Source organism: Eptesicus fuscus, chromosome 20 (genome assembly GCF_027574615.1).
Source record: "Eptesicus fuscus isolate TK198812 chromosome 20, DD_ASM_mEF_20220401, whole genome shotgun sequence".
Lineage (NCBI taxonomy): Eukaryota > Metazoa > Chordata > Mammalia > Chiroptera > Vespertilionidae > Eptesicus > Eptesicus fuscus.
In genome coordinates, this window is record NC_072492.1 from 41,929,344 (window position 1) to 41,952,267 (window position 22,924).

The 22,924-nt window shown below is 39.4% G+C and overlaps 2 protein-coding genes across 5 annotated transcripts in view; one reads left to right on the plus strand and one right to left on the minus strand.

Moving 5' to 3' along the window:
- Positions 1–20,624, minus strand: part of NPEPPS (aminopeptidase puromycin sensitive) — a 67,625-nt gene extending 47,001 nt beyond the window's left edge. For 2 of the 4 annotated variants that reach the window (XM_054709076.1, XM_054709077.1), the window contains exons 1-2: positions 20,239–20,624; positions 10,464–10,548 (exon numbers count right to left, since the gene is read on the minus strand). In XM_054709076.1, the coding sequence (XP_054565051.1) occupies positions 10,464–10,548; positions 20,239–20,502 (349 nt within the window). In that variant the 5' untranslated portion in view covers positions 20,503–20,624. The remainder of the gene's footprint in view (positions 1–10,463; positions 10,549–20,238) is intronic. The other 2 variants (XM_054709074.1, XM_054709075.1) reach the window with 2 other exon arrangements.
- A 186-nt stretch (positions 20,625–20,810) lies between these two features.
- Positions 20,811–22,924, plus strand: part of MRPL45 (mitochondrial ribosomal protein L45) — a 38,115-nt gene continuing 36,001 nt past the window's right edge. The window contains exon 1 of the mRNA XM_054709080.1: positions 20,811–20,992. The gene's annotated coding sequence lies outside the window, so the exon portion shown is untranslated. The remainder of the gene's footprint in view (positions 20,993–22,924) is intronic.

Here is a 22,924-nt window from a genome sequence, read left to right on the forward strand (position 1 = left end):
GAATAACAGATAAAGTTTAAGATTCATTTAATTTCCCCTCAAGACATCTGCTGACTACTAGATTTAAGCAGTTTTGTAATGGTATGGAACTAAAAATTAGATTTCAGGGCCTAAAAAGTAAGGGAAACCCTTAGTAAAGATTCCTGACAGGGCTACAAACCAGCAGTAAGAGCAAACTGACAGGAAAAAAACAAACTTAACTGGATCAAGATGATCTTACTTAATGAAAACACTGAAAGCTTTTCCCCTATGATCCAGAACAAGACAAGAATGCCTGTTTTTGTCACTTCTATTCAATATAGTACTAGAGGTTCTAGCCAGACTAAGCAAGAAAAGGAAATAAAAGACATCCAAACTAGAAAGGAAAAATAATTATCTCTGTTCACAGACAAAATAATCTTATATGTAGGAAACCCTAAAAGTTCCACAAAATAAAAACAAAACAACAAAAAACCAAATTACTATAAGAATTAATAAACAAATTCAGCAAAGTTATAGAATACAAAATCATCATTTTTTAAAAAATCAGCTGCACTTTCTGATGGACAAGACCTCATAACTGTGATTCATGCCAATAAAAGGGATACTGTTGTGGACCAAAAAAAAAAAAAAAAAAAAAAAAATCAGCTGCATGTCTATACACTAATGATGAACAATCTCAAAGGAATTTAACAAAACCATTCCAATAGCATAAAAAAGAATATATAATACTTAAGAACAAATTTAATCAAGGAAGTGAAAGACCTACCCACTGAAAATTACAAAACACTGCTGAGAGAAATTACAGAAGATACAAATTGCCCTGGACTGGTGGCTCCATTGGTTAGAGCCACCAATCCAGAGCAATTTGTATCTTCTTCATCGTACACCAAAAGGTTGTAGGTTTGATTCCCAGTCAGGGCATGTACAGGAGGCAATAGATCGATGTTTCTCTCTCTCTCTTTCTCTCTCTCTCTCTCTCTCTCTCTCTCTCTCTCTCTCTCTCTTTCTTTCTCCCCCCCAACCCCCCTCTAAAAATGAAAAAAAAAAAACACAAAAACATATCCTCGGTGAGAATTTAAAAAAAAAAAGATACAAATAAATGGAAAGACATCTTCCATTCATGGATTTAGAAGACTTAATATTGTTAAGATGTCCATTATATTCAACGTGATCTATAGATTCAATGCAGACCCTCTCAGAAGCCCAACAGGGTTTTTTGTAGAAATTTAAAAATTCATCCAAAAATTCATATGGAATCTCAAAGGACCCCAAAGAGCCAAAACAATCTTGAAAAAAGAACAAAGTTGAAGTCTCACATTTCCTGATTACACAGCTATAGTAATGAGAGAGAGAGAGAGAGAGAGAGAGAGAGAGAGAGAGAGAGAGAGAGAAGGTATAGTACTAGCATAAAGACAGATATAGAGCAATGGAGAAGAACAGAGAGCCCCAAAATGAACTCTTCCATATATGGTCAAATGATTCTCAATGAGGGTGCTAAGACCATTCAATGGGGGAAAAACAGTGTTGGGAAAACTGAATATACACATGCAAAAAAATGAAGTTAGACCTTTTATATCATATAGAAATTTTAACTCAAAATGGATCAAAGGCCTACATGTAAAAGTTAAAATTATATAATTCCAGAAAAAAACACAGAACATAATCTTAACGTCCTTAAATTTTGCAATAACATCTTAAATAGGTCACACAAAAACATGAACTATAAAAGAAAATTAAGTAAATTGAAATTAATTGAAATTAAAAACTTATGCTCTTTAAAAAGTACAGCAATGAAAATGAAAAGGCAAGCCACAGACTGGGAGAGAGTATTTGCAAACATGTCCAAGAAAAGCTTATATCTGGAATATATAAAGGATTCTTAAAATTCAATAAGAAAATAAACAACTCCCATCCCCAAATGGCAAAAGGTCTGAATAGCTATTTCACCAAGATAGACATATGGATGGCAAATAAGGACATGAAAAGATGCCTAACATCATCAGCATTTAGGGAAATGTAAATTAAAACCACAACAAGCCCGGACGGTGTGGCTCAGTGGTTGAGCGTCAACCTATGAACCAGGAGGTCACAGTTCGATTTCAGGTCAGGGTACATGCCCGGGATGTGGGCTGGATCCCCAGTAGGGGAGGTGCAGGAGGAAGCCGATCAATGATTCTCCCTCATCAATGATGTTTCTCTCTCTCTCCCTCTCCCTTCCTCTCTGAAATCAATTAAAAAAAACACACACAATATACCACGACAACCACTTGAATAGTTAAAATTAAAAAGATGGATGGATCCCTAGCCAGTTTGGCTCAGTGGATAGAGCATTGGCCTGGGGACTGAAGGGTCCCAGGTTCGATTCCCTTCAAGGGCACATGCCTGGGTTGTGGGCTAGATTCCCAGTGTGGGGTATGCAGAAGGCAGCCAGTCGGTGGTTCTCTCTCATCATTGATGTTTCTATCTTTCTCTCCTCCCTCCTCTCTGAAATCAATAAAAGAATATTTTTTTAAAAAATTAAAAAGATGAAATATAACAAGTGCTACCAAGGATATGGAGAAACTGAACATATCATACAGTTAATGGGAATATAAAATGGTACAACCAATTTGGAAAATTGGCAGTTTCTCCAAAAATTCTCCATTTACCATATGATGTAGCCATTGTATTCTCAGGTATTTACCCAAGAGAAATAAAAACATATGCCCACAAAAAGGCACAAATTGTTCTTATATATTAAAATGTAACCTATTAGATTGGAAACAAAAATACAATCATCAGGAAAATTTCTGGTCTTGCATGTAAGAAGCTTAAAAGTTGCCACTGCATCCTAACAACAAGTAAAAACCTGAACTAAATAAAAAATCAACAGCTCTCCTTAGTTCCATCAGAGAAGTGAGAACACAGAGGTAAACTGCTGCCAAAAATATTGGAGACAGTCAGATACAGAGAATCACAATTTACCAGAACAGAAATCCATAAGCAAGAACAATCACCTCTAGCAACCAGTGCTAAGGTAGGAAAACCTGAACTGTAATCGACAAACATCTGGAGGCTCAGTGTGGACAAGCCTGAGAGTTAAAAATTCCAGAAGGACCCAGTCAAAGGGGGATTCACATACCTTTCTGAATTTTACCTCCAGGAGTTCTATTAGGTTCTAACAGTGAATATCAGAGAAAAGTCCCCTCATGTTTCTTGCAGGGAGAGAGGAAAAGGAAGCACTTTGAAATACACTGCATTCTGTTTTTCATAATAAAACCTGCCCTCAGGAGAAACTATTTTACCAGAGCTTAACCTATTGGGGTTTTATGGGAGCCTAACCTACCTGAGGTAAGGGAAATACCCAACTCCAGTCCCTCCGGTCATCCTGTCCCACCTAAGGGGGAAAGAAAACCTGAGAAACACTAGTGAAGCTCACAGACCCAGGCAAAGACCCAACAAAAGTGTAAGACCCAATCATAGGACTACAGAACATTTCCCCTCCCCACTCATCTTACCATTCCATTATTAAAGGCCTATAGATCACAGTTCCTTTTACCCAGTACAAAAAAGCACCATACTGAAAGTCAGAAAACAAAATTTGAAGAGATTGAACAAACATAAAAACCAGATTCAGATATGACAGGAATGTTGGAATTTTTTAAAAACTTTTAAACTATGATCAACAAGCTAAGGGCTTCAATGAAAAAAGTAGATATAATTCAAGAACTGGTAAATAATATAAGCAAAGAGATGGAAATTCTAAGAAAGAATAAAAAAGAATGGCAGAGTGCAGCCAGTGTGGCTCAGTTGGTTGAGCATCATCCCATGCACCAGAAGGTCACCGGTTTGATTCCCAGTCAGGGCACATGTCTGGGTTGTGGGCTTGATCCCCAGTAGGGGGCATGAGGGAGGCAGCCAATCAATGTTTTTATCTCTCACTCCCTCTCTCTTCCTCCCTCTGAAATCAATAAAAAAACACAACACACCATATTTTTTTTAAATGGTAGAGATAAAAAATACTGTAACAAATGAAGAATGCCTTTGATGAGCTCATTATTAGACTGGACACAGCTGAGGAAAGAATCTGAGCTTGAGGACATGATTATAGAAACTTCCAAAACTGAAAAATAAAGAGAAAAAAAAGACTGGGGAAAAAAATAACCAAGAATAGTGGGAAAACTACAAAAGATAAAGCATACCCACAATGGGAATACCAGAAGAAGAAAGAGATAAAGGAACAAAAGCAATTTTTGAAGCAATGACTAAGAATTTCCTCAAATTAATGTCAGGCAACAAACTACAACTACAGGAAGCTCAGAAAAGACCAAACAGGATAAATATAAGAAAACAAACAAACAAACAAACAAAACTACACCTAGGCATATCATATCCAAACATTAGGAAATCAATGATAAAGAAAAAAAAAAGTCTTGAAAGAAGCTAGAGGGAAAAAAGCACCTTACCTATAGAGAAGCAAGATAAGAATTACATTAGACTTCTCTTTTAGAAATTATGCTAGCAAGAAGAGAGTGTAGTGAAATATTTAAAGTGTTGAGAAAGAAAAAACACGAATCTAGAATTCTGTACCCTTCAAAATTATCCTTCAAAAGTGAAAGAGAGCCCAGCTGCAGCGGCTCAGTGGTTGAGCGTCAACCTATGAACCAGGAGGTCATGGTTTGATTCCCAGTCAAGGCATATACCCGGTTTGCAGGCTCGACCCCCAGTGTGGGGCATGCAGGAGATGGCCAATCAATGATTCTCTCTCATCAATTGATGAAACATTTCTCTCTCTCCCTCTCCTTTCCTCTCTGAAATCAATAAAAATATATTTTTTAAAAGTTGAATATACTTATATGAGATATATACTCTCCAGTTAAGCTTCTGTCCCAACATTCTTACTTTCCTACATCCAGCTCAATTCATTCATTTTTATTATTTGCTTAACCCCAAGGGTAACTTTGGTTTGAGGCCCCTAACATATGTCATTGTTATACTTGGAGCCCTAGCCAGTTTGGCTCAGTGGATAGAGCGTTGGTCTGTGGACTGAAGGGTCCTGGGTTCAATTCCAGCAGGGAACATTCCTGGGTTGCGGGCTTGATCCCCAGTGAGGGGCATGCAGGAGGCAGCCTATCAATGGTTCTCTCTCATCATTGATGTTTCTCTCTCTCTCTCCCTCTCCCTTCCTCTCTGAAATCAATAAAAAAAAATATTTTTTAAAAAAGTTATACTTGGATTCCCTTTACATAAAATTTCTGTATGAAATTCTATATCTTATTTCAATACATTTGTATTAGCAATTTCCCTTCTCTTTCAATCTTCCTGATTTGAGGGTTAGTGCTTAACTAGTTGTATATGTATCTTCAGAATGATACAGCAACTCTATTGCAAAAAAGATGGTGGTTTATTAATGTTATTTTTAATGCACACATAATTATATGACAGAATATATATTACTAATAGCTAGACAAAAGCTGATGATCAAGTGTCAGGAACCTTTCCTTTTTTTCAAGTTAATAGTTTCGCTTGAAATTATTAATGTTTGGCAATATTTCTTAAGCTATTTTATCCTTTTATTAAACACACATATGCACACACTAAAAACTACAATCATACTTCAAGAATAAACATGCTAAAGCTTACATGTCTTATATGGATAAATCAGTGATGCTGGTGGATCTGAAACTATCCTATATAATAAAAGCCTAATATGCTAAGTGTTTGGTCATCCGGTCGGCTGTTCAACCAATCAAAGCGTAATATGCTAATGATATGCTAAGGCTGCTCAACCACTCACTATGATGTGCACTGATCACTAGGGGGCAGACACTCCGACCGGTAGGTTTGCTTGTGGCTGGGGTCCGGCTGATCAGGACTGAGCGAGACAGGCTGGACACTCCTTGGAGCCCTCCTGCAGTCCCTCCCTGGCTGGCCAACCTCCTGCGTCCCTCCCCAGCCCCAATTGTGCACTGGTGGGGTCCCTCGGCCTGACCTGTGCCCTCTCGCAATCTGGGACCCCTTGGGGGATGTTGGAGAGCCGGTTTCGGCCTGATCCCACAGGCCAGGCCAAGGGACCCCACTGGTGCACGAATTTCATGCACTAGGCCTCTAGTATACTATAATGTAATATGAAATATTATGTCACCGATGAAAAAGTTTTTTTTTTTTTACAAACATATACCTGGCAGAGTATAGTGAGGGAAACATTGATACAAATCTTTCAAGTGATCATTTTCTATGTGGCTATGCCCAAGCCATCTATTAATGATAAATTAAAAGACTCTTTACCTGTCAGGACCTGAGTTCAGGCACTCAAAAGTTTCGTATTTCTCTTGCAGAAGCTGATGACAATACTAATCCCTGCACTGTGTAGGGAGGTGCATTCCTTGCACTGGCTTAAGTGCTAGTGATTTCACCAACCCTTGAAGTGCAGAACAGTAAAAAAACAGTTTTCAGCCGTTTTTCTTACTGATTTCTCATTTTTAAAATATTACAAAGTAAGATCTCAGATAGATTTTAAAATAAATTAGTTCTGTTTTATAAAAGGCAGTGCCTTAGTTTAAAGAAACACATGCCAATAGATATTTCTGAGTTACTGCACATATAAGATGGCCTTTTCAATAATTAAAAACTTACACAAAAAAGCAAAAATCGTATGCCTTCAAGTAATTTTCTAATTTTACCTTAAAGCGCCATGATTTGGTGGCTACAAATATGTAAATTGGTCTTGCAGAAGGCACCCATCAGTATTAATAGGTACTACATGAGATTAGCTGGGTTAATAAATGGTATCTCTCCTACTGACTCATTTGTTCCCCTGCCATCAGCATACAGCCCTGGGAGGAGCTGGAAGTCAAATTCATAACTACTAGTTTATAAAGAAACAATGTTATACTCTCTCATAAGATAAAAATAAAACATGCTGCCCTGGCTGGCATGGCCAGTGGTTAGAGTGTTGGCCTGCACACCAAAGGGTTTCGGGTCCGATTCCCAGTCAAGGGCATGCACCTGGGTTGCGGGCTCAACACCCCCCGTCCCCCATTGGGGCATGTGTGGGAGGCAACCAATCTATTTGTCTCTCTCACACTGATGTTTTTCTTTCTCTCCACTCTCCCCTCCCAGCCTCCCTTCCACTCTCTGAAAATCAATGGGGAAAAATATCCTTGGATGAGGATTAAAAAAATTTTTTTAAATGCTACTATGTCCAAGGGTAAAATTAAGCTATATAAGCCATATATATATATCTGAAAGGCAAAAATCTATCTTTGTTTCTGACTGAAACCCTAAAGTACCAAATTCGTACAACTTTTCATTCTCTTATACTCCAAAATAAAATGGTTTTACACACGACTCCAGGATTTTCTGTTGCTGTAGGAGAAATGGGTTGAGAAATGTACCTTAGCTAGTTCTAAAGAAAATATTTTATGTATCTAAAATAAATTAATATTTTATCTGAATTCTCTCCAAATCCTCTTCACTTCCTTTAAGTTTTCATTTCTCTCCTGACCCTCTTAGTGAGAACATTAACACTACTTCCTTAAGGTTCAGATCATTATGAGTTGGCACCATGCAGTTATACATTTTCAAAATATGTACTTGGAATTCTTGACAGTTTAGTAGAGGAAGATAAAAAACAAACCTGAGGCCTAACTGGTTTGGCTCAGTGGATAGAGCATTGGCCTGCGGACTGAAGGGTCCCAGGTTCGATTTTGGTCAAGGGTACATACCCAGGTTGCGGGTTCGATCCCCATTGGGGGGTGTACAGGAGGCAACTGATCAATGATTCTCATCATTGATGTTTCTTTCTGTCCCTCCCCCTTCCTCTCTGAAATCAATAAAAATATATTTTTAAAAAAACACAAAAAACCTGAGCTGAAACCATGCCAATTGAATGGTGCATATTTATTTTACTATCTCTACCTATATATACTAGACACCATTTTAAAACCCTACATTGAATTTAAATGTTCTCTACCTACAACAAAGAAAGCTTGCCTTGATATTCTTGGCTAATGTGCTTCCTTTTTTCTTCAGTTAAAGAAATTAAATTGCCGAAACCGGTTTGGCTCAGTGGATAGAGCGTCGGTCTGTGGACTGAAGGGTCCCGGGTTCGATTCCGGTCAAGGGCATGTACATTGGTTGCGGGCACATCCCCGGTGGGGGGTGTGCAGGAGGCAGCTGGTCGATGTTTCTCTCTCATCGATGTTTCTAGCTCTCTATCCCTCTCCCTTCCTCTCTGTGGAAAATCAATAAAATATATTTTTTGAAAAAAAAAAAAAAAAGTAAATAATCTCTCTTCCGTTCACCAAACAACTTTTTAAAGTGGGCATGCGTTAGAAGTCCATTTGAAGAATCTGTTCCTCTAACTTAAAATTGCAGCAGTTTGATCTAATTTACAATCAATTGAACGTAAGTACTTCTTGGCAATAATATACTCAATTGCTACCTACTTTTGTCTTTCTATGGATAATTTAAGAAAAATTCATGAAATAAATATTGTCAAGCCCAGCTGGTGTGGCTCAGTGGTTGAGTGTCGACCTATGAACCAGGAGGTCACGGTTTGATTCCCGGTCAAGGCACATGCCCGGGTTGCGGGCTCGATCCCCCAGTGTGGGGCATGCAGGAGGCAGCCGATCAATGATTCTCTCTCATCACTGATGTTTCTATCTCTCTGTCCCTCTCCCTTCCTCTCTGAAATCTATAAAAATGTATATTAAAAAATAAATAAATAAAAAGGAAAATGATTAACTTGGTGTGTTTCTAAATGATTTAAAATATATATATAGATATATATATCTATATATAGATATATATATAGATATATACATATCTATATATATATCTATATATAGATATATATATATAGATATATATATATATACCGTATTTTCCGGCGTATAAGACGACTGGGCGTATAGAAGATTTTCCTGGGTTAAAAAGTCGTCTTATACGCCAGAAAATACGGTATATAGCCAAGCCTTAAAATGTTACTTTTATGCTTCTTTTCAGTATAATATAAAGGAGAGGGAAACCAGCAATGCAAAATGTAAAAAGGTCAAATTTCTAACTTCTTTTATACCAAATGAAAAGAGTTTCTAAGAGGAAGTCTTAGAGTAGTAGAAACTAACCAATCAATCATTTTGACAAGGAATGTCAAGGTGAAGTAAAATATTAAAAGCAATTCAGCTCCAATATTAACATACCTTTGAGTTTATGCCAAACTGGATAACTTTAAAATATGCAGCTTATGTAGAAATAAGTTCATGCCAAAACTGATTACTAAATTTAATCCTTATTGTAATTACAAGATCTAAAATGGTTCTCATTTTAAAGATGTTCATTAAGTTCCTACACATTCTATGCCATGTTTCTTTTTAATCTATTCTTCCCCTGTAACTAACTCCATCACTTAGCTTCTAACCTTCATATTTGATATCACAAAGCAAATTTTTTTCTCTCAGTTAAGAGTAAGACTTATCTCAAATTTTAATTTATAGTTCAAGAGGAAAAAAATTTTTAGGAAAACCACTTATGAACTAAGCCCACTTGATGAACCTTTCGTGTTCAAATTGCTTAATTTTTAAAATAACTCTTCAGTTTTTTAAAGCATGGTATTATATTCATTTTATACTTAAAAGTGATTTGTCTAGAGTCACAAAATAAGTTAATGTCTGAAGTAGAATTAAAATTGTGACATTTCTGTTATCTCGTAGTACAGTCAGATTATACTATTCAAATATTTCCCATGAATATCTTAAGAATTTTCCTATTTCTAAAGTAAAACTGATACCTTAACATAATGTATATTTACACATGCACACAAAAGCACACACAAATACAGGGTGCAGCAAAAGTAGTTTTATAGTTGTTTGTATGAAAAATAAACAATCTATATATATAAAAGGCTAAGCAATTGGCCAACCGGCCAACTGGCTAGTAGGTATGATGTGCACTGACCACCAGGGGGCAAACACTCAACACAGGAGCTGCCGAGGGACAGCAACTTTGCTGAGTGCCCTCTCGCACTCCTGGACCCCTCGGGGGATGTCAGACTGCCAGTTTCGGCCGATCCCTGCAGGCCAGGCAGAGGGACCCCACCTGCTGGAAGAACCCCACTCACTCCGCAGATACCGTTCAAGCCCCAGCACCCAGGGAGGGACTGCGAGAAGTTAGCTTCAGGGCGTATCCAGCCCATCTCGCCCAGTCATGCCCCACTGGCCACCTTCTTTATTTGTTTTTTAATTTTTATTTTATTGTTTAAAATATTACAAATAGTAGTACATATGTCTCCTTTTTTCCCCATTGACTTTTTTGGCCACTTTCTAATTAACTTCCTTTCAATGTGCACAAATCCATGCACCCGGCCTCTAGTAATTAATAAAGAATACCAGAATAAACTGTCTTTCATGTACTGAACTGTAAACACCCACTTTTGCCCCACCCTGTACATAACATACACATACAAATAGGAACAGCAAATTAAAATGAAAAACAGCTCTTACCTTCATCTCCCTCTGGTACATATGAAGCTGTAATAATGTCAATATCAGCACAATTCATCACAATCTGATTGGTTGCCTGCCTCACCTAAGGGGAAAGAAAAACCAGCAATGTCAGAAATAGCTTGATTAATATTTATATCTTCAACTTGGCCTAATATATGTAGCAGACAAACTTTTTATTTTTTAAAAATATATTTTTATTGATTTCAGAGAGGAGGGGAGAGGGAGAGATAGAAACATCAATAACGAGAATCACTGATTGGCTGCCTCCTGCACACCCCCTACCTGGGATGGAGCCCACAACCCGGGCATGTGCCCTTGACCAGAATCAAACCTGGGCCCCTTCAGTTTGCTGGCTGATGCTCTATCCACTGAGCCAAACCAGTTAGGGAGAGGCATACTTTTTAAAACCCAGACTCACTAAAACTATTTATGCATCAATGGTAGAAATAAATGACTAGTTTTAAGGAATCCAAAGCAATTCATATTATATTAAAAGCAATAACAAATGTATAAGTATTTCACAGAATTTAAACATCTGACCAGTTAGCTAACATAAAAGCAATTTTTTTCTTAAACCTTGATTTATAACTACTTCTTAATTTTCTTAAATTTCAAAAAAAAACTTAAATTAGAAAACACTTTTTATATGTTGCAATTAATTTGTGTTATGTAACCCTTGAAACCCATCATGAGACCTTTTATAAGGATGGAGGAAGAGGCTGGAGCCATCCAGGCTCAGCCACCTGGTGTGCCGATGATCGAATAAGGATGGAGGAAGAAAGCTAGTATCATAAACTATATCAGAACTTCATAAAACACTCTTTAAATATTTTTGGCTATAATAGACATTAATGACACTCCACCGAGACTAAATAAAGTTTTATTTTGGGCTTTGTCTTACTTGCTTCAGATCCAAAAAAGAAATGAAATATAGAAATAATAAAAGCCCTTTCCTCTCTTCCTCATTCCTTCATAACCACTATCCTAAAACCACTACATGTATAAAAATCAGCAATGTTTTTAATTTTATATAAATGCTTTCAAATTGTTTGTATATAATTTTATACAACCTGTTTTTTTCACTTAACATTGTTTCTGAGATGAGTAAATGCTGATAAACTTATATCTAATTCATTCATTTTTAACTCCTGCATAGTAGTATTCCACTTTATAAATAAATCAGTTATTTATCCATTTCCTTCCTGAGGAAAGTTCAATCGAATGACCAAATGACTGAACAACCGGTTGACTGGTCGCTATGATGCGCACTGACCACCAGGGGGAAGATGCTCAACGCAGGAATTGCCCCCTGGTGCTCAGTGTGCTCCCACAGCCAACCTCCTGTGGCCCCTCCCCCCGGCTGGCCAACCTCCCACGTTCCCCAAACCTCTTGCAATCCTTTCCCCCAGCCAGCTGGCCCCAATCAGCCCAGATCAGGGCAGCGAGCCAACCTCCCGCTCTGCGGCCCCTCCCCCCAGCTGGCCAACCTCCCGTGGCCCCCCGCTGGCCCCGATTGCCAGCCAGGCTGAAAGACCCCACCTGTGCATGAATTCATGCACTGGGCCTCTAGTACTATAATAGTTATTTTAAATAGTACTAAAATAAATATCTTGATCCATATTTTTTTGTGCACACATTTTTTACCAAGAATTGCCAAATTATCCTTCAAAGCAGTCTCAACTGACACTCCCAGGAGCAAAGAATAAAGAAATCCCACTTTCAGCATCCTCCAAAAAAACTTTAAAATTATTGACAATCTGATAGGTATTAAATGGATTCCATTGTTGTTTTAATTAGAATTGCCCTGATTACTAGTAACATTGGTTACTAAGCATTTTTTTTTTTTTGCCATTAAGTTTCTTTAAAATATCTTTTTTTATTGATTTCAGAGAGGAAGGGAGAAGGAGAGTGAGAGATATAAATATCAATGATGAGAGAGAACCATTGATGGGCTGCCTCCTGCATGCTCCCTACTGGGGATAAGCCCACAACCCAGGCATGTGCCCTTGACTGGAATAGAACCTAGGACCCTTCAGTCTGCAGACCGAACCTCTATCCACCGAGTCAAACAAGCTAGGGCTGCCATTAAGTTTTTCTTCTGCAAATTGTCCTTGCCCATTTTTCAATTTGGTTGCAATCCTGCTTTTATATGCTTGTTGCATTAAACATAATCTCAAATTCATTTTCAGACATTTGAATGGTCTAAATCTAAAATAATAAAAATATAGATGCCCTAAATGACAAACAAATGCCTGCAGAGCCAAGCAGGTGAGTGCAACAGGTTATATTAAAGATATGCATAAAGGAAAGCTATGCATAAAGGAGGGGGAAGTAGCCACTTCTTAGAGCCAACTAATTATTGCTGAACTGAAAAGCAGACTTCGTGTTGACAGATCTTCCAACTTTTAAAAAGTCACAAATTCAGATTTTATTATGTAATCTCTTAATTTTTAATTGGTGACAACTAATTCAAAAATTTCAAAAACACTCTGTAGACCAAGCAAAACCTATATGTAGGTTAATAGTGCCTTGAGAACACTGAACAGACCACAAAACTAGGTAAGGATACAGGAGTAATATAATATCTGTATGAAAAAGCTATACCTAACAGTAATCATTTTACTAACAAACCATACATAAGCATGATTAGTTTTTTTAAATATGTTTTTATTGATTTTAGAGCAAGGGTAAGGGAGAGGAATAGAGCAATAACAACATCGATCGGCTGCCTCCTGCACACTCCCTACTGGAGATCGAGGCCACAACCCAGGCATGTACCAGTACTTTAACCAGGAATCGAACTGGTAACCTCTTGGTTCATGGGTCGACACTCAACCACTTAGTCACCTTGACTGGGCAAACATGATTAATTTTAAACTAAAATTATGTGACCTATATTACAAATAGTATGCTATCAAGCCTATAACAGACTGTCAAAATCTCTAACACATAAAGTGTTGGCTCATTATATATTTTGGCTCATTAAAAAAAATATCCTCCACCCTGGCTGGGTGGCTCAGTCGGTTGGAGCATCCTTCCATATACCAAAAATATGGCAGGTTTCTATTTTGGTCAGAGCGCATAGCTAGGTTGCAAGTTCAATCCCAGGTTGGAGCACATAAGGGACTCAGCCAACTATGTGTCTCTCTCACATCGATGTTTCTCTCTCTCTGTCTCTCACCCCATGCCTTCCACTCTCTCTAAAAATCAATGGGAAAAAATATCCTCCAGTGAGGATTAACAAAAAAACAAACCAAAAAAATCCTTCTCATAAATCAAATCTTCTTGTTGCTAAACAAAAAATGTCATTTAATAAACATATTTTTTTAAATTTAGTATTATTTCACCAGAACATATTTAAACAGCACTAAAACTTTTATGTCACAACTGGCCACTTATACCATTACATCTGAACAACAACAACAAAATCTTTGCCTATTCATAAATATGACTTTTTTTTTTCATAAATATGACTTTTTAAAAATTCAGAAACAGAGAAATGAAGCACTTACTGGTTGTTCGCCAAAGGGCAAAATGAATCAAAACCTTCCAGAGTTTGAAGTTTATGCCAACAAAATAATAACAGGAGTTTAGTTATGTATCCTAATCTTTATCTAGGCAACTATATTTTCATCCATCAACATCTACAGTGAATTTAATAGTAGCCAAGCAGTTAATCTACCAATGTCAAGATACCAGTACAACACTACATATGCCAAATGATATCATTTATCTCACTACTATTATAACATTCTGAGGGAAAGTGTGTACTTTGGAAAGACATGGTGCACAACATCCAGTTACAAGTACATTCCAATTCCTCTCATGATTAGAGAAAACCCACTTGTTTATACTAATGAATTAAGCTACTAGTTGAACAGCTACTAATTTTTTTCCCCAAGAATTACTGCCATTTCTGGAAGGGTGGGAGTAAAGAAACAAAGGGACAAAAATACTTAATAATGAAATTAAACTCACATTTTAAAAACCTGACAGTATACCTGTCTTATATTAGAGACGCACTTAAAACAACAGGATAATCCACAGAAAGTGCTTATAGTAGCATTTAGTGCCCGATACATAGTCATCACTGAATAGATAGTATTAAGGCACACACACAAAGACCAAGATTAAATGTGCTCCAATCATAAAGATGTTACTCTGAATATCATCTAACAGCACTCACCTAACAGTTTATAAAGCACCTGATCAGAATGATATAAAATTTAAGAACTAGGTACTGTGATATATAGCACTTTGGATATCAGCATATATGTACTGCCCAAGGAAGGCAATTTAAAATATCCCTATAGACTGAGGCATATGCTTAAGTGGTTGATTACTACACTAGAACACTTCTTTTTAATGCTTTTCCAATAGCACTGACCTGATAATTCCATATTTGATTTCTCACATACTAACATCATCCTGTAGTGCATATGACCTGTGTGTTCCACTATCAAAATACGTAATAGCGTGGTCGGTGTGGCTCAGTGGTTGAGAGTCAACCCATGAATCAGGAGGTCAGGGTTCGATTCCTGGTGAGGGCACATGCTGAGATTGCATGATTAATTCCCAGTGGGGGGAGGGGGCAATTCTCTCTCATCATTGATGTTTTCTCTCTCTCTCCCTCTCCCTTCATTTCTCTGAAATCAATAAAAATCTATTTTTAAAAAATACAGGTAACCATGCAAAGGATTTTCAGTTTTCAAGCTTAAAAGAGAGCAAATGCTAAAGTTAGCATATCAAATTGTGTTGCACTTCAACAGAACCAAAGCTAAGTAACAGCTCTGCTGAAGAGGCAGCTTGACCATTTGTAAGAATTTTACAATGGAAGTTTCCCATGAACTAGGAAAGACAGCAATTTGAGACATTTTTCTCCCCCTGAATGAGTCTTGACTACAATCATTCAGAAATACACCTTACATAGTAAGACTCAAGAGGTTTTTTCTGGTTGCCCAAATGCTGAGATTCTAGTAAAAGGAAATCTCCAGTGTGACAATTCCAAATACCAGTCAATCTGAAGCCTGAGTCACTTTGCGTAACAAACAATTTCATCGTTAAAATTTTGTAATTGTTGTCTTTGTGGAACAGGGCTATAATTTCTAAAGACAATAAGGAGCAAATAATTAGTAAGCACAAGTTGAGCCAAGTTTTCTAATAATAAAGACATTGAAAGAGCAAGTTGCAGAAAGTCATAATAAGTACCATTAATGTAAAAATGTTAAACATACAAAACATTGCTGTTTATTGCCTGTGGCTACTTACATACACAATAACACTTTTAAATTACACACAGAAAAATACTCGCCTACCTAAAGAAAGAAGTTACCTCTGGGTATGAGTGGAAGAGATGGAAATGGCTTTAGTGGCACCTGTGACATTTTATTCCCCCCTCCCTCAAAATCATGCAGTCTGAAGCAAATGGGGCCAAATATTAATAACTGCAAAATCTAGGTGGTGGGTTACTTTTCCATATTTCTAAAATATGTCCTAATTTAAAATAAAAATTTAAAGTGATTACAAAGTGGCCAAATAAATTGAGAACTACATGCATGTATGGTGTTCAACATGAAATCTCCAAGATCTACAGAACTAATCTCAGTTAACAACAAAACAGCTATTAGAAGACTCAGTCCTTTGCCAATGACTCACATACAGATTAGAATAAGACTTAATTTTACAATAAGCACAGGCCCATTTACTATGTAGCAAAGTTCAGAGACATTTCATAAGTTTCAGTTTACTACTTAAAACCACATTTATCCAGGTTGTATTGGCAGTCTCAATTATCCAGAACCAGGAAGTTAAAAAAAAAAAAAAAAAAGCCTCTATGGAAAGCCAGAAGAGTTAATACAAAGTCCATACAACACAGCTCATACCCTTCACTCAAAGGAGAATCCATCAAACCCTCACTTAGAAATGTCTTTATAAATTCAAACAAGCCTGTTTATCTGGTTACTTAGACCTCTTCAGATCAAGTTCAGTAAAATAAAGAGGCAAGAAATTTCACAACAGGCAGCAACAAGGCACAATAAGCAGCAAAAAATAATAACCTCAGAGTAAGAAAACAAACAAACAAAAAAAAACTTTAAAGAACAGATATGAAACTAATGTATAGTATCATAGTAGATAGTTTTGAGTAATCTATGGCTATAAGTATCAATGACAGATGTTCAGAATGATGTCCAGTATTTTAAAAAAGAAAAGAAACAAACCTAGATTATGAGGAAGTATAGAATTGTTTTTAAATAATAGATTTGAGGAATATTTTCATCCTAATCAGTAAATATTTTTAAAATTCTAAATGCCTCAATGGGTACGCTTCATTTATCTAAAAAATTCATTGCAGAATTCATTGCCAGATGATACTAGATAAAGCTTCACATATAAAAATTTCTTAGGTGTTTCTTCATAGATACATTTCAAAAAACAGAATGGAAAATCTGAACAAATTCAATTCCTTATCATCAATCTTTCAAATTTAATTTCTTAAGACCATTTAGTGTTCTAGCACAATGTTAGACAAATTATTAATTTTATCATTTTTTAAGTAATAAAAATGACCAAAATTACTGCAAATGCTAAATTGGGGCAGAAAATTCCATAACACAGGGTTGACAATAACATCCATTTATGTGCCAACTTTCAGTGTTCCAAACAAACTACTATATCTGTAACTCTCCTGTAAGTGCCAATTTAGTCACCATGAACATGAATATTTTGTTGGCGCAGGCCAGGGTGTATCCTGACTTCTGGCCTTGAAGGATGATGGTAATTTCCCTGGCACAGGTGAAACATTTCCATAAGGAAAAAACCAATTATTGCATAAATACAATTATAACAAAGAATTGTAGCCACTCACATAAACTTGTAACCTATTTCTTAATTATCCACAAAGCAAGAAAATCAGAATTTGAAATAGTTACAAAAATCTATTGCTCTCAAATATTCTAAAGGGACGAGAAAGGGAATGTTCCATTTCTCCAGGTCAGTGATTTTCAATCTTTTTCATCTCGTGGCACACATAAACTAATTTCTCATCTGTGGCACACCAAAAAAAAATATTTTTTTATAATCTGACAAAAAAAGAATCCTTTTTATTCATTCACACTGGACAACTATTGTTATGGTGGCTGTTGTCATTTTTTTACTTGACAATCTATGGAAAAAGAGGTCAGAGCCACAACTAAATAGTTGGGTATTGCATGTTTTCAAAATTCTTGTGGCACAGGTTGAAAATAGCTGCTCTAGGCCCATAATAAACACCTTTTCAAAACCTGCTGAATTAGACCACACTCACTTGTGTAGAAGACAACTACTTTTTAAATTATCCACATTGACAATTTCTTCACCTTCCCCAAGAGTCCACACCCCAGGCCAGGTTAAAAATCCACTAAGTTTCTAATATGTAACCTGTACAAATACTCTGGGCTTATCATAAAAGTCTGTAACTGAAGCAACCAAGCAACTTGCATACTTTGTGTAACGTGATTCCAACTGTTAGGAAACTGACCCAATACCAGTTATAAATCCGGTTTCTAGAGATATAATTTTGTCCACATTTTAAATTTTCCACTATAAGATACTACCTAATGCCACAATTTATTGCTCCAATCCATGGATTTCAAAAAACATTAACATCTGCTTTTTACTACTAATGTAACTTTTTACTAATGTTAATTCCTCTTTACACTTCCAAAGGTGGCAATTCACACAATTAAAGAGTCCAACTGTCCTTTAATAACACCTGTTAGAGAATTCACTATAGATTGAAATGCCATCTTTCATGTGTTGCATGCACCTAGCCTGAAAAGTATTTCTGAAAAGGAACACTTTGAAAAGTTCATGTTACCAAAAAAATTCACTTATTTCCTTGTATCAAATTCCCAAGTCCCTGCTAATATCTAGCACATTACTATGTGTTCCCTCAATGACCCAACCAAGCTTTTAAATCTTTCTCATCTTTTTGGAAAAGTAGAAAAGGGATAAGAAGTACATCACTGCTTGTTGTTCTATCCTAACACTTAAATAAAACAGTCACTTCCTAACAAAATAATCATTTGAAAATCTCTCTTGACAATTTTTTTTCTGAAAATTTCCCCTAAATATACATTCCTCTTAGAATTATGAACTTATTATGCCAGCTAATGTGGTAAAGAAACAAATAATGTTTTTAAATGTTAGTCTTTTCACATAATGCAAACTCATTCATCACTAGGTCCTCCCTTTGCCAAGTCACAAGACACGCTACTGTTTACAATCCCTCCCATCTGCCCCCTGCCAATATATATCAAACACTCTAGTCACTTGGCTTAAACAAACATCGTTCCCCAAATAACCCTTTCAAATCCTAATTTAAACCCAAGATGCATTCATTCTGATTCATATTCTTAATGGAAAAATTCTAAATCACCTGACTTTCACAGGGTTAAGTTTTGCTTTTTGATGCAGCCAGACCCTAGAGTCCTCATGCTTTCGCACAAGTGCCCCAAATTTGACAGTACACTTTTTTAATTGTACGCTTTTAGACATATTTTTAATCTGAGTACTCGGCTTTCAAAGACAATTGCCAACTTTCAACTCATTCAAACCCTAGTCTACATCTCTTTCATTTCGCCGCTCTATACACACCCTGTTCTTTAAGGCTGAGGCCTACAGATTTTTCCTCCTGACTGCAGTGGGAAGCAAAATGAAACAAAATATTTTGACCCTCATTCTTTTTAAAGATAACTGCTACACAGTTCCCATGTTTCCTTACAGGTTTCACATAATACATCCTATAATCTGGTATACAATGTCTACTGTTCAGGACCTTTGTAGGGCGTCAGTAATAATGGTCTCCAAAGTCAAACAATACTTCAGATAATGCTGCAGAGGGTGAGGGGCGGTGGGGAGAGCATGATTCACCAAAAACTGCCACGAAGAGTAATGGAATATTTTCACCGGTGGAATGCTAAAACTAACAGCTTCTTTCAGAGGACGGGGCTGCTACACAGCCATCGCTGTGGCAATAAATCCACCTGCTTCAGGGGCTGCAAAGCTAGGAAGATGGGAGGGCAACCGGAAATGGGGTCCTCCTGCAGCTTCTCTAGGGGTTAGGAGAGAACAGCCCCTGCTGCACTGTCACTTGAGGAGAAGGGGAGGGGGGAGGGGCGGATCATCTTGGAAACCCAGCCCCTGGGCCGGAGCAGGCGGGGAGAACTCGGCCAGGCTGCCCGGGATTAACATTCTCCTTCTCACCCGCTCCCCGCTTCTAGAATCCCCCCTCCTCGCTAACGCGCGGCGGGCCGGGGGAGTCCCCGATGAGCGCCCCTGCCCAAGTGTCCTCCGTGGGGCGTGGGCAGAACCACAGGAAAGAACCGAGTCAGGAGGCTGAGACAGAGCGTGGACTATGGGGACCCCTCCGGCCTCTCCCAACACCCTCCAAGCCTCTCCCAGAACACCACCAAGCCCGGAAGGGCCGGGGATCGGGGGGGATGCCCCACACAGGTGTGCCGGCCCCGGAGGGGCGCACGGGCCGGGCCCCGCCGGCTCCCGCAGCGCTCCCCGCAGCGCGGCCTGGACCCCAGCCCGGCGGGCAGCACACCCCAGACCCCGCGCCCCGCCGCCGCCCCAGAGGGGCGCGCCCGTCCGGGATCCAGCCTCCCCGGCCCCAGGCCCGCAGCGCCCAGGCCCGTCCGCCCGCCCGGCCCCCCAGCTCAGCCCGCGGGCGCGGCCTAACTAACTGCTGGCCCGGCAGCTGGCCCCCGGCGCCCGAGGGTCGCCGTACCTGGGCGGCGGCCTCCAGCTTGCCCTCGAAGGTGAAGTCCAGCAAGTCGGGCTTGAGGCAGAGGCTGTAGTTGATGGGGGAGACGTCGGCAGGCAGCCTCTCGAAGGGCCTCTTCTCCGGCATCGCGGCGAGGCCCAGGCTGTGGAGGCGGCGGCGGCGGCGGCGAGAGGAGCGGCTGAGAAGGAGAAGGAGGAGGGGAGGAGGCGGAGGGCCGAGGAAGAGCAGGCGGCGAGCGAGGGAGGGGGCGGCGGCTGCCAGCCACATCCACCGAGCGAGAGCGACCGCCGGAGGAGAGCCACCGGGGGGTCCTGGGGGGCCGGGGAGAGACCCAGCCCGAGCGCCAGGGGCCGGGAGGGAGTCAGTGCGGGCGGGCGGACTGCCTACGGGGAAGGGGGCGGAGGGGAGGGCAGGGGAGGAGAGCCTGGAGGGAGGGAGGGAGGGAGCGAGGGAGGGAGGCGGTGGCAGCGGCGGCGGCTGCGTGCGCGGCCCCGCGGGCCAGGCGCGGCCCCGCCGGTGTGCGCGTGCGCCGGGCAGGGGGCGGGGCGGCGAGGTGCGGCCCGCGGGAGGGGGGGGCGCGGGGGCGCGGGCCGGAGGCCGCCGGCAGCTGCGCACCTGTCGGCGACGCTGGGGACCCCACAGCCTTCCGGAAGGAGCCGGAAGGACTGGACGCGCCGAGGGAAAGGTGTGACCGCCGCCCCCCAGCCCGCGCCGCGCCGCCCCGAGCTGTCTCCGGACACTGCAGCCTACTGAGGGGGTCAGTGCCGTCAGGGATGAAGGTTAAAACATCCGTTCAGAGCAAAACCCCGAACTGGATTTGTACCTCCAGATCAGCGGGGAGCCGTTCCTGTTATTTTAAGTAGCAACGTCAAGGGATGCTATGGAAAATTTTGTCAGAAAACTTGTGATAACCCACGTTACTTAAACCAGTGTGATTTGGACCTTGGAGGGAGTGATTTCAAAAGTTAGATTTTTGTTTCCATGATTTAATGTTCAAAATAAGATATGCTTTACCTTTTCCCATTTTCATCTTTGTTCTTGCTTTTTTTTTTTAAGTAAAAAAAAAATTTTTTTTTTAATCCCTTTCCCAACTGTGGCCTCTTGAAAGGTAAATTAGCTGTAGCTCCCTCAGTTCTGTAGCTACCTAGCAAATTGAGGTACACATATATATATATATTTATTTAATATAAATATATATTTTAATTATATGTATACATTTTAAAACATTTTAACGTGTTAAGGACAAGACTTATCCATAAGCCCCTATGCTTTTATAGACCCTTCTCATGTAGACCCCCTTAATTTCCAAATCTCAGTAATGAAAGTTGTACTGGACCAGTACTGTACAAAATAAATATAATGTGAGCCAACTAGCTTCAAATTTTCTATTAGCCACATCAAAAGTTTATAAAAAGGAAAAAGAAAAGAGGTGAAATTGATACATCTTATTTAACCTAACATATCCAACATATTATCATTTCAAACATGTCATCAATATACAAATATTAATGATATTTTTTCTGTACTAAGGCTTTGAAATCCAGTGTGCGTTTTACATTTACAACGCATCTCAATTCTGACGAGCCACATTTTGGATGCCCAATAGCCCCATACAACTAGTGGCTATTGTATTAGACAGCACAGTCTTAGACACTGGGCTTGCCCTCTTATCCTCTGAATCCTTCGTACCTTTTAAGACAGACTGAAAATCTGCAGTCCTTTCAAACTAACATGTGAGATGGGGCCTTTTGCACATGGGTGCATATCTGTGACCACGTCTTGGTCATCTATATAATAAAAGCCTAAGTGACCTTTACTGGTGAAACGACCGGTCGCTATGTTGCACACTGGCCACCAGGAGGCAGATGCTCAGTGCAGGAGCTGCCCCCGTGGTGGTCAGTACGCTCTCACAGGGTGAGTGCCGCTCAGCCAGAAACCGGGCTGATGAACAGTGAGCCGAGCAGTAAAGAGCAGTGAGCAGGCAGGCGGTAAGGAGCGAGGGATCCCAGACTACATGAGTGCGCAGGCCGGGCTAAGGGGGACTCCCCCTCCCATGCACGAAATTCGTGCACTGGGCCTCTAGTAGAAATAATGATTGGTAATCTAATTAGCTAAAAATTGAATAATAATGTATTGAGTGCTTACTAAACACTTTTTATGTATTGATTTACTCCTTTCAACAACTGTGTTAGGTTGATACTATTATCCCCATTTTACAGATGAGAAAACAGGCACACAGAGATTCAGTGATACATGGTAGAGCTGGCATTAGGACCCAGTCTCTCTCTCTCTCTCTCTCTCTCTCTCTCTCTCTCTCTCTCTCTCTCTCATCTCCTAGAAAATTTTGCAGCAATTTCCCTATTTTTCTAAGTCTCCCATTTTGATTTATTCTAATATATCTGTATCTCAGCTTCTTAAAAAGTTATTTTCATTATGCAAGAACCCATAAGGCTCTCTTTTGTCAGTTAAAGAAAATTCAACTTATAACCATTTAAGGCTCTCTGTGAACTGTCCTTACCATTTTCTCAGACTTGTTTCTTCCTATCATTTAATATAGATTCTCTAGTCTTAGCAAGCTAACCTGTTTACCATTTGGCCCTTACAGCTGGCTTATTCTCTCTTCCCCACTATGCTCATGCATTATTGCTGGAAAGACCTCTTGCTCCTCCCTTCCTTTAAAACTCATCTT